General features: G+C 36.9%; 1 protein-coding gene across 2 annotated transcripts in view; it reads right to left on the bottom strand.

Moving 5' to 3' along the window:
• Nucleotides 1-1,552: 1,552 nt before the first annotated feature.
• casq1b (calsequestrin 1b) overlaps nucleotides 1,553-17,550 on the bottom strand; it is a 34,720-nt gene continuing 18,722 nt past the window's right edge. The window contains exons 2-14 of one of the 2 annotated variants that reach the window (XM_030430517.1): nucleotides 15,709-15,802; nucleotides 14,275-14,375; nucleotides 13,348-13,459; nucleotides 13,165-13,238; nucleotides 12,873-13,003; nucleotides 11,974-12,019; nucleotides 11,809-11,863; nucleotides 11,615-11,715; nucleotides 11,082-11,156; nucleotides 9,736-9,995; nucleotides 3,188-3,372; nucleotides 2,183-2,241; nucleotides 1,553-1,866 (exon numbers count right to left, since the gene is read on the bottom strand). In XM_030430517.1, coding sequence (XP_030286377.1) covers nucleotides 2,192-2,241; nucleotides 3,188-3,372; nucleotides 9,736-9,995; nucleotides 11,082-11,156; nucleotides 11,615-11,715; nucleotides 11,809-11,863; nucleotides 11,974-12,019; nucleotides 12,873-13,003; nucleotides 13,165-13,238; nucleotides 13,348-13,459; nucleotides 14,275-14,375; nucleotides 15,709-15,802 — 1,284 coding nt within the window. In that variant the 3' untranslated portion in view covers nucleotides 1,553-1,866; nucleotides 2,183-2,191. Of the gene's footprint in view, nucleotides 1,867-2,182; nucleotides 2,242-3,187; nucleotides 3,373-9,115; nucleotides 9,996-11,081; nucleotides 11,157-11,614; nucleotides 11,716-11,808; nucleotides 11,864-11,973; nucleotides 12,020-12,872; nucleotides 13,004-13,164; nucleotides 13,239-13,347; nucleotides 13,460-14,274; nucleotides 14,376-15,708; nucleotides 15,803-17,550 lie in introns of those variants that run through there. The other variant, XM_030430516.1, reaches the window with a different exon arrangement.

Raw genomic sequence — 17,550 nt, 5'->3', positions numbered from 1 at the left:
GAACATTTCTCTCTTTGTCTAAAAATATTTGCATGTACAGTCAGGAAGTGTGAATTGAACACACTCGACTATTATACTATTTATCTTTCTTCACCCTAACATAAGTAAGGCATAGGGTTAGTGTTAGAGGCCTCCAGAAAACTCAAACAAACCAGGGTCAGTATAAGGATGTGCAGTTTTGTTACATTTAACAGTACATCATTAAATATATAATTTGATACATATGAGGATGACACTAATTTCAAACACAAACCTGTGTCAACTCCTCATGTCGCTGTAAAATGTAATTACAAGGTGAACATATAATCAACATTGTTCAACTGACAGAAATGTTGCTAATAATTAGGGCATTACAGTGTGCTGGGATCTACCAAGGCAAAACACAGATAACACCTGATACTGACAACATCATACTACTGGCTCACAAACCTTGTCAGAATTCTTAAGCAGAGATAAACAAAACAATCATGCTGAACATAGAAACATTTTAAAGTTATTTGTTTCGCAATCAGAAAATTGTTTTTAAGGAAAATAAACTCAAAAAATATTTTAATATTTTTTTCACACCGCATATAGATTAATATTCACATCCAAGTCATATTCTGAAGTATAAGCCATATAAATAAACGTCTGCTTTGAAACTGCCACCATCTGTTTCTACTGCTGCCAAAGGGTCAGCTTTGCACCCACACCAATTAATGCAGTACTTCATGAACTGTAGGGAATGTACAAGAAGTAACAGTGATAGTGATCAGTGTTGTAATAGTGATTGCAACACTTGGATATACGAAGACTTCATCTGCGCTGCTGTGACTGGTCAGTTCTGTTCTGTTCTTCCCTTTTTTGTTTTTCAAGAGAACATTATCTTTGAGATCTGACTCTGTCTGGGCCAGTCAAGAAACTATGCACTTTACCACGTCTACCAAAGTAATATTTTAACACAATATTTTTACCTTTGTTGCTGATATTACCTGAAAAAACTATTTTTTTAAAATTATGATGCAGAAAAAAAATGCTTAGGGGCAAATCATAATTATTATATGTATGTTCATTATAATAAAAACTTTATTTTCACATTGTATATATTGTTATAGTATGAATTGTTATTAATCTTATCCATGCTAATATTAGTGCTATTGCTAATCCATGCCAGTAATGCAGATCTTGTTAGAACAGAGGTGTTGCTGTGATGGTAATAGTTCACACATGAGAATTAACCATGCCCCCTGTTTATCTGTTTGATGAACAATGTTAACCATTAGGTGGGAAGAAACACTGTCTGGAGTGGGACTTTAAATCGTACTGCAATCACAGCTGAAAGAGTAACATGATGGTTTATGAAAGGGTTGGTTGATCTACAGTAGCGTTTATGATACTTAATGTCCACATATATTGATTATACAATGGGATTCCAAAGATTAAAATCATAGTGTAAATCTTGTGTAATTTCCCCTTCAGAATTATGGTCCCTATTATTTACTGGTGCTATGGAGCTCTTGAGATACAGGACACATACCAACCAAGGTGGCACCCAAACTTACAAACAAGCTTGTTTCAGTGTTTGAATCTTTTAATAATTATGCAAGATACAAGAAGATCAAGCTGTGCAAAAAGCATTCCTTTCATTGCCATTCCATCTGCTCTTACTTAAAGCACAGGGCCAAAGAAGCAGCTCTTGTTTATGTCACTTGTCGTTCCTTTCCTCAAGTAGCGTTACAGCAAGGCATAAAATGCAAATTTGATTTGATGTCAAATGTAGAAACAAACACATTTCCAATGTTTGCACCTTTCACCGGTGCATCAAGGCTCCTTTTTTTCTTTGTCTGCGATGATCCGATCACCACCCATCATCCCAGGACATTGGAGCTGTGCATACAAAAACATGGAGTCAGTTAGAATGACACAAACCAAAACCTGTAATGAGATCTTGATCCCGAAACTATATTGACTGATTATTTATTCAGGAAGATTCCCTGTGCAGTATCTCTGCACACAGCTACAGGCAAGCATTGTAAGATGTTGTCACTTTTTGCCTGTACAACAGTATGGTAATACATTATATACATCCATTTTAACATTAATGTTAAAGAAAAAGGTATTCTGTACCAAGACCAACCAAAGGAGCAGTATAAGTAACTCTTTGGTGATGATGAATGCAATATCTAATGAATGTTTTATTTACCTTGATCATCTACTGACCACCTGCCTCTGCTGAAGATCCCCCACTTCCTTCTTCCTCATCTGGTGGACAATTTGACAGAGCAGCATTCATTGACTTAGGTTGTGATATCTTGTTAATTATGTAGAAAGAAATATATACGATTTCTTCCTGTATGTTGTGTGAGGAGGGTAGGGCTGGACAGGGGGCGGCCATTTTCCTGTCGAATCAACCTCAGGCTGGGAAGCTTGAACATCTGGATAATGTTACACTACGGCGTTATAGGTTGCAATTCATATAAATATGGGAAATCTGACCAATCGGGCCAAACTTCAAGGTATAACAACATATTTGATAACCCATTTGCTATAATTAGCATTCAACCACTTACTAGCGAACATGACTGTTTGATTACATCCAGGATCATTTAACTTCCCGGCCTAGATAAATCTGTCCATGATGGTGTTAATATTTTAAAATTAATTTGTGCTTTTCCAAATGTATATGGCCTGATGTACCTCCAGATGTTCACTATCCATCGTCTTTCAAACATTCAATCAGTAAGCAGTAAAATGATAACATTTGTTATTTGTTACCTACATTTATTGGATTCGGAACCTAGAAACACAGCGCTACAATACTTGAGCTACCCACCCTGATCCTGATGTAAGAGGAAAATGGCCATTGTGGGAACATGGTATATAGGCACTTCTCAGGCCAGCTCACGAGAAGTGAGTCGGAGCAAGAGACAGTACTTCTGGAGGAATAAACACCCAGAGTCTTGTTAGTTAGCTGTCTGGAAACAGCAAGCCCGACTCTGTCCAAACACAAAAGATCCGCCCCACTGATGGGCGTGGTTTATGATTGACAGTCAGCAGAAGGTTTCCTCTTATTCATAAAAGTCATGTGTCTTCGCACCCACCTCCTATTGCAGTCATTTCTCTAAATAAAAAGGTCACTGACTCGTATTCAAATTTGAGAACAAGGTAGAAGAAATATAACAAAGTTCGAAGTGGAAAAAGCACTCACTTGATGCGGACTCATCTCCCTCATCGTCTTCTGCATTGTCTCCCTCATCGTCTTCTGTTTCGTCTCCCTCATCGTCTTCTGTTTCGTCTCCCTCATCGTCTTCTGTTTCGTCTCCCTCATCGTCTTCTGTTTCGTCTCCCTCATCGTCTTCTGTTTCGTCTCCCTTATCGGCTTCAGGTTTTGAGGGAGCAAGAAGTTTGACACAATAGTGAGTGACTTTTGTCCTACTCATAAACTGTATATAAACACAGCTTAAAGACTCTTTAATTCATTTATTAATTAAGGGTGGTACGGTCAAATGTCGCACTGTTGTGTTCCACTTTTCAAGTTGTACAAACATGAGAATTTGATTTCACTGCCTCCTAATTGATCAGTAACTGAAAAGGCAATGGCTAGTAAAAATCTGGAGGGCCATATTTCAGGGTAAAATAACATTTGATAACCCTTTAGCTAAAATTAGACAAACCCTAATGTTAGCATTTAACCACTTCTTAGCTAACATAATGTTGAATAGTGTTACACAATAAAAGACAGGAAATGTGTCCATTTATTCTTAAATATCAACACACATCTTCGATCAATTATTTAACCTCTAAAATAAACATGCTGGATGCAAATGCTAATATTAGCTAGGAAGTGGTTGATGCTAAAGTTAGTTAATGGGGTAATAAATGGCTTGAAATATGGCCCAGTGTCCCTCCAGATTTTCTCTTTCCATCGTCTTTTTAGTTGCTGATCAATTGGCAAGTGGACACAGCACCCATGCTGAGTGTGACATCAGAGGGAAATGGCTGCCATTTGAAAATGGTCTATTATCATGCTGTCAAGAAGACAGTAGTCAATTATACCTTCCTATAAAAAAAGAAAAAACATTTCAGTTTTTAAGGTTTTTGATAAGTGAGCTTTGGAGATATTTGCAGGGTTTTGGAAAGAGCCGAGCTAGCTGTTTTACCCTGTTTCAAGAAGGGTAAGCTAAGCTAGACATGGGAACAGAATCAATCTTGCTAAAAAAGCAAACAATTTTTCAAAAATACTAAATGTTTTTATGTCATTCCTTAAACGTTGGGGTAACAGGTTTTTGGAGGTTAATAGGTCTGTCATTATCATGATTCTAATGTGTCATGGCACTAACCTTCTGATGCATTCTCAGTTCCATCCCCTTCGGTGCTTTCACCTGGACAGTTTGATATACAGGTGAGTGACTTCTTTTTACACATATCAAAGTTCAGGACACCGTGAGCAGCAGATGTCATAAAAATGTATAGAAAAATAAAATTGTTAAAATTAAATACAATTAATGTGAATTAAACAGAATGTGAATTTGAATATAAAAATATTGCCCATTAATTTGAATGTATTTAATTTTGAAATAAAGCATCATTGCAACATTGAACTTTATTATGATTAGAACTTCCCATGGCTCACCTGGACTTGCTTTTCAGCACACTGTTTAGGAACAACTGCTCTAATCTATAACGAAATGCTTCTCTCGTAAAAATGGTGGAGAATTAAAATAAAAGCTAGTCCCTAATCATAGTATACTAACTTCAATGTTGTAAAAATGTAAAAATGAAAAACATTTCATAAATCGGTATTTGTTTTAAATTCAAAGTAACACTGTGTTCGATTTGCCATTATATACTAGATAAGAAGTAAATATATTTAATTAATCACAATTAATATTCATAAATATAAGATCCACCCCTCATAGTCATTGCACTCACCTTCCTCACTGCTCACCTCATCCGTCCCTGCATGAACTGGACAATTTGACATACAAGCGATGAGGGTAAGTACCTTACACAATATAAATACATATACATAACAGAGTGTCATGTGTTTTAAAAGAAATCTGTGGGAAAATGTACTCATGTGATGCATAACTATCTGCTATTATTTCTTTTTTAGATGACAAGAAAAAAAAAACACCAGTAAGTTTTCCGAAAACTTCACTAAGTGTCATATACATGTGCCTTGTAATAATTCTGAAGAAAAGTGCACTTACGTTCAGGAGTTGGCATCGGAGGAGGAACCGTTTCAGGAGGAGCTGGACAGTTCAAAACAACAGTAAGTGACTTTTGTCCCTTTTGTACAGCTGTTGTAAAACTTGATTAAATCTCTGGTTGTCTATCTCAGTCTGTTCTCTTTAAAACACAATATTCGGACTACTCTTAAAATTGAAACAGTCAAACTCACAAGTCCCCTCAGTCAGAGCCATAATGGCAAGAAGAAGTAGAGACACAGCCAGCATCTTCATGGTGAAGTTTGGGCAGTTATTAACAATGATGAACTTGACAAAAAGAAAGAAGACAACGTGTTAATAAGACTCGCACATGGAGAAACTATGACTCTTAGTTACTGTCAGTCCATTAAAGAAAGGCAAAAGAAAAATAAGAGTTAACCTGTTGGTGAATTATCTTCTCTTCGTTCCTTCTGGGTGTCGCTCTGAGGTGTTGAACAGAAAAAGTCTTGCTCTTTTATACGTTTGCTTAACGTGCCATTTGGGCATCACAAGACCAGGGACTGTTGTCACACCCACTGACAATGAACACCCAAAATGCAAACATGACACCGGTTTCAGGCAGAATGTCCCTATTTGTTTACTGATGGCGTTTGCTGAGTCTAGTGAAACAGAAATGGATCAGATTTCATTTTCCAAATATTTGTCTAAGCGTTGCAAACATTACATTACACGACATACCACTTTAGACTGGTGGCAAATTGAAAGAATGTGAGGCCACCAACTTCCAGGACAGCTCTATTGATACTTGGCATAGGTCATCAAATACACCAGAACTTGACTCAAGGGATTTTTTTTGATGATTGGAATGAAGAGCACTTTCTTAAACATATCAAATCTTAATATTGAATGTTAAATCTAAATATTAAATATTACATTTAAACATGATTGATAAAATGTACTCTCAATGCTAATATTAAGTGTAAATGTTAATTGTTTCTCTGAATTTTAATTTTTAAATATAAAATCTAAATGTTAAATATTTATTCTTAATATATAAAGTTAGATATATGTTACTTATTATATATAAATGTTGAATGTTACTATGAATGTTAAATGCAAGTCTAAATGTTAGATATTCAATCTTAATGTTAAATGTAAATACAAATTTTAAAAATCTAGATGTTAAATGTTAAATTTTAGTCACAATGTTAATATTAAATCAAAATGTTAAATGTAATTAGAAATATTAAATCTCAGTGTTAAATGTTAGAATAAATGTTAAATCTAAATAGTAATTGTTAGGCTCAGTATTAAATCTTAATCTTAATTTAAATTAATATCATTGCTTACATTTTAATTAATATTAATGATAGATATTAAACAGAAATGTAACATAAATGCTGAATGTATGTAAAGTGTCATTGTTCTTTGGCATATGTTACAGAAGTCACCAGAGCTTGACTCATGGGACAGATAAAATACTTTTTTCTAATTTGGTGTTTTGATGATGGGGATGAAGAGCTCTTTCTAAAACACAAGTCCAAATTCTAATTCAACTCATTTTAACAATTAACTTTTGAATTGTCTCTAATTTTCTGCAAACAAAGGGCTGTCCTTGAACAAATGTGTTTGTATTTATTTGCAGTATATTACTTTTCCGCATCTCTGTAATGTGAGGTTTTGTGCCTCTATCTCAAAACAAAAAACAAAAAAGTGTATTTCAGAGAAGGCGCCAGAAGAAAATCCAAAGAGACAAAGGGAGTTCAGAACACCATTCACCCCTGCCCAGTATTCCACTTTCCATAGAAAACAAGATGATCCAGGTCAAAGTTTGAGGCTCTCACATCATCTGTCTGACTGAAAGACTGAGTTGTTGTGGTAATGCTAATGTCCCTTAGAAATTTGGTGGGTTGCACATTGTTTGCTCATAGATATCTGATCCATTTAAAAAAATAATACTGAGGAAACATATGTAAATGAAGGATGTATGTTGCGTTTTGTCCCACCCTTGTATAACACTGGATTAAGGGTGCTACGTTTTTCAGCCATACTTGTTCTTCTGTCTGCTTACTTAACCACTGTTGTCCTGGCGTTCGCACAGGTAGTGGTCAGGTGTACATCTGTCAAATATGTAAAACTGGATCTGGGTGTCACTGGAGAGCAGCATGTATACTCAGCCAACCACAGAACGCGATTATACAGATGAGGTTAAATAATGATAAGCCAGTTGTTTGTTTTAGTGGATCGGATGCAGGGTTATTCAAATAAAACACACCTTGTAAAGAGTACAGATGCATGCAAGAATGTCCACTCAAGCTATTTTAGTTCACACTTGGAGTACATATGGCGCCTTCATTAATAAGGTTATAAAGTACATGTTTTTTTATTTATATTTTAATTTTTAATTAGTTAATGAGTTCATCACACTTTACTTACTTTGATGGCTAACTTTGTAATGCATTAGTTTGCAACTTGTGACTGTGAAACATATTGTCTGAACTGGATGAGATGTACTGTTAGGGATTCCTCGTAGAAAATATTCAAACAACATCAACCTCCAAATTCAATAGACCGGTTTGTAAATGAGAAATGTCACCTAATCTTCTTCCGTGTTTGTTATCTTTGTGTTGGCAGAGTATTACTGATGTCCCTTAAGTTTCCGAGAACATAGGAGGGGTTATCATTGTTTGGAAATAGATGTCTCATCCGTGTTTTTACTAAGCAAATACAGTGTGTTGCGGTTGACTGTCCCCCACCCCCTGGAAACACTAAACACTTAAGTTTACTTTGACTGGTTGGACCAGGTACTTTTCCACCTATGACTTTGTAAGAAATGCATTTTTGTGCATTACAGCAATTATTGGGTGCCAAATGTAAAAAATGTGGTTACCACTATACTATTTAAAAAATAATGCTCAATGTTAAATCTAAATCTAAATGGAAAATCTTAATATTCAATCTAAATATGTATGTAATATAAATGTTACATTTTAATGTAGACTGTTAAATCTAAAAGTTAAATGTTAATATAAATTTCAAATCTAAATGTTAAATGTAAATATAAATCTTAAATCTTAAAACTCAATGTTAAATGTTAGTATAAATATTAAATCTAAATGTTCATATTAAATATAAATATTGACGGTAAATCTAAATGTTAAATGTGCATATCATTATTCAATCTAAATGTTAAATATGAGTATTGAATGTTATTTTAAATGTTAAATTTAAATGTATATATACATGTTACATCTACATTGAAATGTTAAATGTTAGGCTAAATGTTGAGTATTTTGAATGTAAATATAGATGTTACATCCACATTTTGAATGTAAATCTAAATATTAAATGTTAGCTTAAATGATAAGGTGCTTGGTATAACTTAATATTTACCTAGTGAGCAAATCAACACTGATGATCAGTGGAAATAAAGAGATCCAGCCCAACCAGTTGTTTCCCTGAGGTGGTTTGACTGCTCTGACTGTCCTCCACAGTCGGTCACTTCTCTTTTTCCATGCTGTCCTCCGTCTTTTGTCTGCCAATATGTTCAGTGATTTGGCTGAAAACACTGAAAGTGTTTGTTTTTTGGATGCAATTCATAATTTCACGAATGCATCTACAGCAACAGCATTCACCACTGCACTTGCTTTTTTTTCTATTGCGTAGCATATGAAGGTGGGAGGTGTTTTAAACATAAGCATGTTATGTTCTATAAAAACCCGCTCCTTCTCTGGATCTAAATGGTTCATTCTACAATAACTAATATACAAGGTATATTATGGCATTGTATATTGATTGCATTTAGTAATTGAATAATACAAATTATTTCAGTATATGATTAAGAAAGCCTTTCCCAACCAGGAAATCACTCCTACCTTGACACACATACACACACACATGCAATCAAATAGTTGTCTTTTCATAAAGCAATGACAACACAACAACAACCAGCATCGGTTTTAAAATGGTTTTGTCTTTCCATTTTAATATGAGAGCAGAAACAAATCGTTTTGTAACTTTTATTATCTGGTACCTTAAGAGCTTTCCAAAACTGTAATCATCTTAAGACTGTCCAGTGAGTTAAGGTTTATTCTCTTTAAAATAGTACAAGAAAGTGTTTGTTTCTTCTCTTCATCAAGTAGAAAATATGTCATTGAAACAGGATTACAGTAAATTGGAGAACATCACAAAGGGGTGAAACCCAGTCTGTGACATTAGGTAGAAAATGTCAGGGAAGTTAGCCTCTGTTAGCCTCTTCGCTCACGTTCATTGTGAAACTCTGAGGTGAGACATCAGCATGTTTTAATACAGTAGCAAAGGACATATAATGCACTACCATTTTAAGATGCAAGCCTGTTCATCAACAGAGATGCAAATCCTCTGCTCCCTAGAAAATCTCCCTCCCTGACTAACAGTAAAAGTTTCCCATTGGGCCGTTATATTTGTCCCTCACAGGAAACCATACAGGAAGCAAACAGACACAAAGTACGTTTGCTGCAAGTTGTTAGAAAAAAACAGTGATACTTTTGGTTTTGCCATTACTGGCTAAATCAAAGTGAAGTGTAACATGGTTGTGAACAATTATTCATCATCATCATCATCATCGTCATCATCATCGTCATCATCATCGTCGTCATCTTCATCCTCATCATCATCGTCGTCATCTTCATCATCATCATCGTCGTCGTCTTCGTCGTCATCATCATCATCATCGTCGTCGTCGTCCTCATCATCATCATCATCTGGGTCGATCTTTCCAGACAGAACGTCCTCAATCCACTGCTCAAGCTCGTCAGCTGTGGGCATGTCATCATCGTCATCCATTTCCATCCATACACTGTCAGCCTGCCAATGACAGGCACAAGAATGTTCACAAAATGAGAAAATTATTTCCCCACCCCAAATTGTAGTGTGAAGGTAAAAGGAGAGGAGAAACAATGATAAGTTATATTCAGTTTGGACTGATGAAACTTATTGTAAGGCAATAACATAGTGATGGCTTATAATCCATTAAATTTTTCTATGGATTTAAGTGTGTTTGTTTATAAAGACAAAAATCTGCTATGGTTGTGTTTGTGGGGTAAATTGCTATTTAAATGTTATTATTATTTATTATCATCATTAATTACTTTTCATAATCAGAGCAAAGTGGGCAGAATGACAGTTTTTTGCAGGAATTCAGTCAATCAAGGAAACTTGGGATCCTCGTACAATTTAACGTCTTAATAATACAATTCAATAGGTCTTTACTTTTTAGCCCATGGCCCACCATTTTTTCTATGAAGAAAATTAGGTCCACTGTTAAGTAAAAGGAAGAAAATTGTTGCTCTTATTTTCCCAATTTGGATCTTTTTATCTTAATACTGACTTCAATCTCAAACCTCGTCTGTATTTTTCCATTTTGGCCTTTCAAAGAAGAAAGTTTTGGCACAACTGAGCTCACAGACTTCCTCTTACATGTTAATTTTGGCTAATCTCTAAACAGATATCTGACTATGAACGCAGATCATTAGAAAAGAAAAGAAACAAAAAAAAAGCAAAACAGTCTTGAGTTTGTATATTAATTTCCAAGATTTTGTTTTGCCAGTGTATTCCCTCTCCACACAGACTGTTTACCTGCACACAACTTAAACCTCAAACTTGACAGGTTGATACTACTCGACTACAGATGGGAACAAGAGGACCTTTTGCATTTTGGTTAAATTTCCAAAAGGATGTTTGGCAAAGACTTTCTCACCACTCATGGTGGTGCTGGGAACACCCCATTATATCAAGATCAGATCACATAAAGATAAAAAAACAAAATCAACTGAGGTAAATTTTACTCTTGGTGTTACTACAGTCGAACATAAATTAAAAAGAGATTGTTCACTCAATTCGAAAAGGAGTTTTCATTTTAGGTTTTTGCAAAAGACCGGAGAGGTTGCTTACATCCTCAACATCAACCACACCAATCTGAGGAGAAGAGAGGTCGATGTGGAAGGTCTTCTCCCAGTATGGCACCAGCTGAAAGTGAGACACACACAGAAAGCAGTATGTGGTTAGATTTATATATACTTACACAATTATGACATTCGGCCAAGTTCTTTCTCTTAACGCTGACCCCTTTTTGATCACTTTTGCATAGTTTTCCTGTTTTTCTTCTCATGTCATTTAATCTGCTTTTCCCTACCTGCCCTGTAGATTCCCTCTGTGTTTTTCCTGCCATTCCCAGCTACCTGACCCCCATTCACTCATTATAATGCATATAAAACAGCCTTCTCTCCTCAATCCCTTGCTAGATTTCCTCATGTACATGTATGTCTCCTTTCTTACGTTGGATGCCTGCTTTGTTTGCCCTCTCTGGGTGATTAACTTTGCCTTGAACTTCTGACAAACTAAATGATTAATTACTGCATAAATAATATTACACATGAATTGTGCTCACTCGCTGATAGACAGTTTGAGTAATAGGGTATTTATACCAGGGGGAAGTTGTCAGGGTCGATCCAGATGATGCTGAGGTTGGGGTTATCAGTATTCTCGCGTGCCACCTCCTTCAGGATTTCCAGGAACTCAAAACCGTCTAAGGAGGAGTTCAGAGGTGAAGAACTGGCTTCATATTTGATCATATCACCGTCGTGACTGCAAATAAAGAGGCACTAGGGTAGAAAATTACCTGGGTCATCTTCCTCAGCAAAGGCAACGATGTGCTCTCCATCGATGTCGTCCTCCTGGGAACACAAAAAGGATAAGGACGTCAGATTATTTTCCACTCCCTTGAAAGGCAAGTGTTATTGGAGGAAAATAATTAACCGATGCCTCTTTTCAGTCAGTCTCTTACCCAGATCTCGTACATGCTGTGTGGCTCAAGCTTCCTCAGAGTGGGCCTGAAACAACAAAACATCAAAAATTGTCATAGTCTATGAAAAAGTTGAAGCAGCGAAAGAAATGGTGGTTTTGGTATTGGTGGAAATCATGTTATTGTTTTTTGATTTAGTTCATCCTCATTTGTCATGTTGTGTTACTTCCTGCCCTTCGTCTTGTTTTCTCTTCCTTGTGATTGTCCCGATTAGCTTCACCTGTCCCTGATTGGCCTCCTGTGTAGTTGATCCATGTGATATCCTCCTCTCTTTGTCTGTTTCCCTGCGTACCTGTGTCCTATTAGTTATCACTCCCTGTGTTTTTAAGTCCTTGTCCTCCCTTCTCTCTTTGTCTGTTTGTCTTTTCTGTTTCCCCATGTCAGCCATCCCATTTACTCCTTCTATCATTGGTTTGTACCTTACTTTTGTTTGCCACTTAATAATTAAGTAATTATAATATAATGTTAACAAAAATGTATATCTGTATACATGAGAATGAAATAAATATAATATAAATAAAATGTAGCTTGTCTAACAGTGTCAGCTAAATAACACCACTCCGAAAGGCTCAACTCAATGGTTATTGGGACGTATCACCCCAAAATCAAAATTAAGAAATGTTTTTCTAAATCTTAAGCCTCTTTCACACATAATTCTGAACATCTTTCAGCAGTGCTGGTGAGTTTTACTTCTTATTCATGCAGTTTCATTCAGTATTCAACAAGGGACTGTCCAGCAGATGGCAGCACAGTTACAACTATGGATGCCAACTGCCACTAAACTCAACAGATGGACCTACTGTATAGTCCCTGAAATGTTACTTAAGATGGTGAGTTTGCCTGTTTTTCTTCACACATGACGCCACGTGGTTTAGTTTCACCTGTCGTGCTCTTCAATGAAGTCAACAAGCTCGGCCTCAATGTAGGGCTTTCCTGGAATGGTGACGGGCTCCTCCATGAATGGCTCATAGAAATCCACCTCGTTCATCTTCAGCTTCAGCTTCTTGGCGATCTGAAATAATGTGAATAGAAAAGAGAATCAGACAAGAAATCCAAACATTTTAAATCGACGTCAAGCCCATTAATATGACATGCGCAGCTCTCTAATGAATTGATTTTAGTGTAGACATATGAAAATAGATCCACAGAAGCGCTCAAACAAATGGGCTAAACCTTGGGGTTGAATGTGGCGTAGAATTTGACGAAGGGGTGGAACTCCTCGGCAGCATCGTCATACTCAATGAAGTCTGGATCGAGAAAACAAGGGGGAAAAAACATATTAGTATGCTTCTAAACAGTAGTTTGTTTTATTAAGAATTCACTTGCGGCTCAGTCTTTAAATCATAATCAACTTACGAGGAGATTTCTCGCTCTTGAAATAGCCAACCAGCTTGATGACCTCATCCATGTTGTGGAAACCCTTCAGCTCACGCTCGTTGTCGATGTTCTCCACAGGGTCTTCAATCACCTGACAACAGATAAGTTGATGAATATTTAATGGTTTCTGGTTTTGATTGGACAAACATCACGATACATTACATAATCATCATTTAGAACAGTCCTAATATCTCTTGTTTATATTCTACATGCTGATATCACATGACGGTCCTCAAGGGTCTATTCTTGGCCCATTACTTTTCGACTTTGGGTCAAGTTATCCGCAACTCTTATGTTTCCTTCCATGTTTATGCCTGATGAAACACAAATCCATTTGTCCATAATTTAATCAGAACTCGTCTCAGGTGCCTCACAATCTATCTCACAGCATGGATGGATGTATAATGACACCTGGACACAGCATTGGAGGCGGGGCCCTGTTTATTCCAATGAAAGCAGCTCAGTGGTGCTCGAAGCCAAAAAAGCTTCACTTCCTGAATCTTTTGTTGGGCCCACAGAGCATGAGCACTAGAGACTTCCACTCACTGAGCCAGCTAATGTCCGGTTTAGCGCCCGGCTAACATGATTAGAGACTAAATGATTTAATTGTGCATTTTTTCTAGTATTTTGTTGTTGGAGCGAATGGATCAAATTATGAAATTGTGTCACAATGTAAGCTCATGGCAAAATGAATTTTTGGGCCTTGGTGCATCACATGATGATGTATTTACAGTTTGCCTCTACAAAGTATAGCTTCTTCCTGGCAGCTTGTCTTGCAGTTGTTAATTCCTGTTTTTTCAATAACTAACTTAAGTGATCAATGGTCAGTTGCTCAGGGTTTGGCCAGGAAAAAACATACCACAGTCTAAATAAACCCACACCATCCTTCGACCATAAGTGACTTACATCATAAAGGAACTCAACCAGGGTGTCGGAGGCCAACTCTCCGTCATATTCGATGATCTCATTGTCGGCAAAGATGTAGATGCTTTCCACCTCATCCAGACCTGATGAGAGGGAAGAGATGAAACATCTAATTTTTAATACTCCACCTTTATACCGGGAAGATTATCACACACATTCATACAGCAATTGATTTGACAATTGCAGCTCATGATACAGTGTGGTTTATAGTTGGTCCCTGTGGTGAAACACTGATACAGCAACAGTAAACCACAGAAGTAGATTGATACTATAAGAATTCAGAAGTAGTCTACACTCAATTGATTAAGTACAAATACTCTACTACTGTTAGAACTCACACTTCTATTCATTTAATTTCCAACAGCAGTATATATTTGCACAGATATGGACATATATCACAGAGCTACAATGATATATGTGAAGCTGCAGCATCTTGAGTCAACACTTGAGGGCAGAGTTGTTTCATTTATTCACCATACATGGACTGTATGCTTTACTAAACTTTGAATCCCATGTTTACAAAGATCTTTTGACATTTACTGTTCGTTATTTTCTATAGGTGGTTCATTAACCTTTTGTTTTGTAAGTCATGCATTCAATTGCTCACTAGTAACCATGGAGTAACACTGGATAGTTGACAGTTTGGGTTCAAGTGTATCAGTAACTCACAAATATGACACTCGTACTTACTTCCTGCTGAATGCTTACATTAAGACAATTGTAAAAATTTGAAGTTTCCTAAATATTTAATATGTAAATTATTATGCAAATTATTCATTATATAAATACAAACCTTTGAACCTTGTATTGCCTTCCCATCAACCTCCCGCAATTCCCCCAAACAATTTTTGTCTGATTGGAAGCAAATACTGACATCCATCGTGCAAAATGTCATATAAAAGGTTTTTGGGAGGTATTTTGGACATTTTCTTTCTACCATGATGGCTTTAAGTTTCATAATTTAACAGCATCTGACATGAGAAAACCTTTTCACCTGACATGTTTCCCTTTTAAGAGGTACTATGTAGTTTTGGAGAAGAAATTCAAACTCAAAATGTTGATATTTGCATGTTAATGAGATAATATTACAAACTCAGAAATATTTGCCCAAACAAGCTGTTCTTAGAGGAAAACAAGGTCCCCAGAAACACTGTTTGATACTAGAAATTCTTCCGCAAAACTACATAGTGCACCTTTAAGACTGGCTCCTTAACTAGCTGAAGACACGACTGGACACATCTATGGTTCGTCGATTAATGTGGTGATAAATGACATAAAGAAGCTTGTAAAATCTGCAGAATTCAGTGAAAACACCAGGAGAGGCCGTGAGAAAAGTGTTGGGATGTTTCTCTTCTTCTCTGCCAGTGTCATTGACAATCAGGCAACAAGGTCTCTGTCGGTGACCGGCATGCTCACCCAGCTTCTTGGCAACAGCAGAGTCCTTCTTTTCATCCACCAGGCCGAATCCAATGTCCTCATCGTCCAGATCGTCCAGAACTTGGGCTGCAAGCTGGACGAGGAGAGAGGTGGGGGGGAGTTGGGGAGATAAAGAGAAGGTTTTGTTTAGCATCACATGAGGGCTGATTCTATCTCTGACTGATCTGACTTGTAAACCCTTCCGTCCATGTTAGACCTCCCCTGTCCCACCAGCCCCAATGAAAACAAACTTTCAAGTTTCATTTACACGAGTAACCTCTTGGCATTTCAACATTAATCTCAAGGCCTTAGAAGCGAAAGCTTTGGATTGCTGCCTTGCACTTTCTAAATCTGAGTGAAACTGAAGCCAACAATTGACAGCCTTCATAGCCGGCCGCGAGAGGAGCCCGGACAGCGGGGTTTCCAGAAGAACAAGAGGGGCAGAACTTGAGCCAACTATGTCGAGGGGAAGAGACGCTGCGACAGGTGTGGTGGAAAGGAGAGGAGCTCACACTTTGCCAAAGGAAAGCGGCTGCACACATGCACATACAGTAGTACTCAGATTCAAGCATACGTCGGCGTTTTTATCTCTCTTTCTCTCGACACGCTTTGCTAAACTGTATTTCTCACCGTTGGGTAAAAATACACTTGTTCTCCGTTTGTCACTCAGTTTAGAGCTTGCAGATGATGAAAGGATGACCGGTCTTTAACATGTGGGGCTGAAAAGCGTTATGTAGCAGCCTGCAAAGCAGCGTTGCTCAATAGATTACATTCAGCAGCGGCCAAATGCCCCAAAGCACATGAGCAAGTATCTTATACGTACAGCATGATATCGTATGTGCTACGTCACTCTTCATGGAGTCTCTTTAAAGCCGTCTATTCTTTTAGTCGGAGAGTCCAGACACATGAGCTCATGGCTGGACCCACATCCAATTTTTCTCTAATCTGGTTAGGAACATTGGCTTATTTCCCTCGAAGCACTAAAGCAAGATAATCACCATGTATCAGCTGATGAGAATGAGTTCTATTCAGGGCGAGGCTTATGTTACTTTAAAGGGTAAGTTTGTCCCAAATCTCAATAAGTAACATTTTCCTTCTGCTAGCTCTGTAATGTTAATTTTAATACCTATATGTATTATTTGGAATGCATTTAATCGTATATGAATTTATGTCATACTGTCATTTCAGTCTTGTCCGCGGTGATGTCATTTTGGGTGATAAAAACATTTTTAAAATGCATAAATGAAATAGAAAATTAAATGGAAAAGTAAATAGAGAAGGGAATTATTACAAAGGTAAATACCAATGCATTTTTTTTTAAAGTAAGACATTTATGTACAGATTTATACAAATGTATTGACACCTTCTTATATTAATTTTAGAGCATTTAATAGTACATTGTTCTATTTATTTGCTTTTTATAAAGGATTTTGGAAAATAAATACATCTAAACATTTATACAAATATTAAAAAATGAATAATTGTACATTAAATGGTCAGAAAATATGACTTTTGTGGTTTGAGTGACGTAACATTTAACATCATCGCTGGTCACGTGGGGTGATGGGTGTGAGGATGGATGGATGAACATGATGAACAGCAGTGTTAATAGATGAATTAGTTTCTTTTTCTCTTTCACAACTGAACCAGCTTGCTTTGGCAGACACAGTCAGAATGAAGACTCAGGCACAGCCCAAGCTGCTGTTGCTGGACTCTGAAAGCAGTTCAGTCTCCATCGGCCTGCGATGTCCGCCTGTTGCTTTCATCTGTTTCAAACCAAACTGCAGTCCAGGAGTGGAGAAGAACAATCAGCAGATACTGCAGCCACAGAGGGATCTGTGT

This window comes from Sparus aurata, chromosome 10 (genome assembly GCF_900880675.1).
Source record: "Sparus aurata chromosome 10, fSpaAur1.1, whole genome shotgun sequence".
Lineage (NCBI taxonomy): Eukaryota > Metazoa > Chordata > Actinopteri > Spariformes > Sparidae > Sparus > Sparus aurata.
The sequence above is the reverse complement of the archived record's forward strand: the minus strand, read 5'-3'. Positions and strand labels throughout refer to the sequence as shown.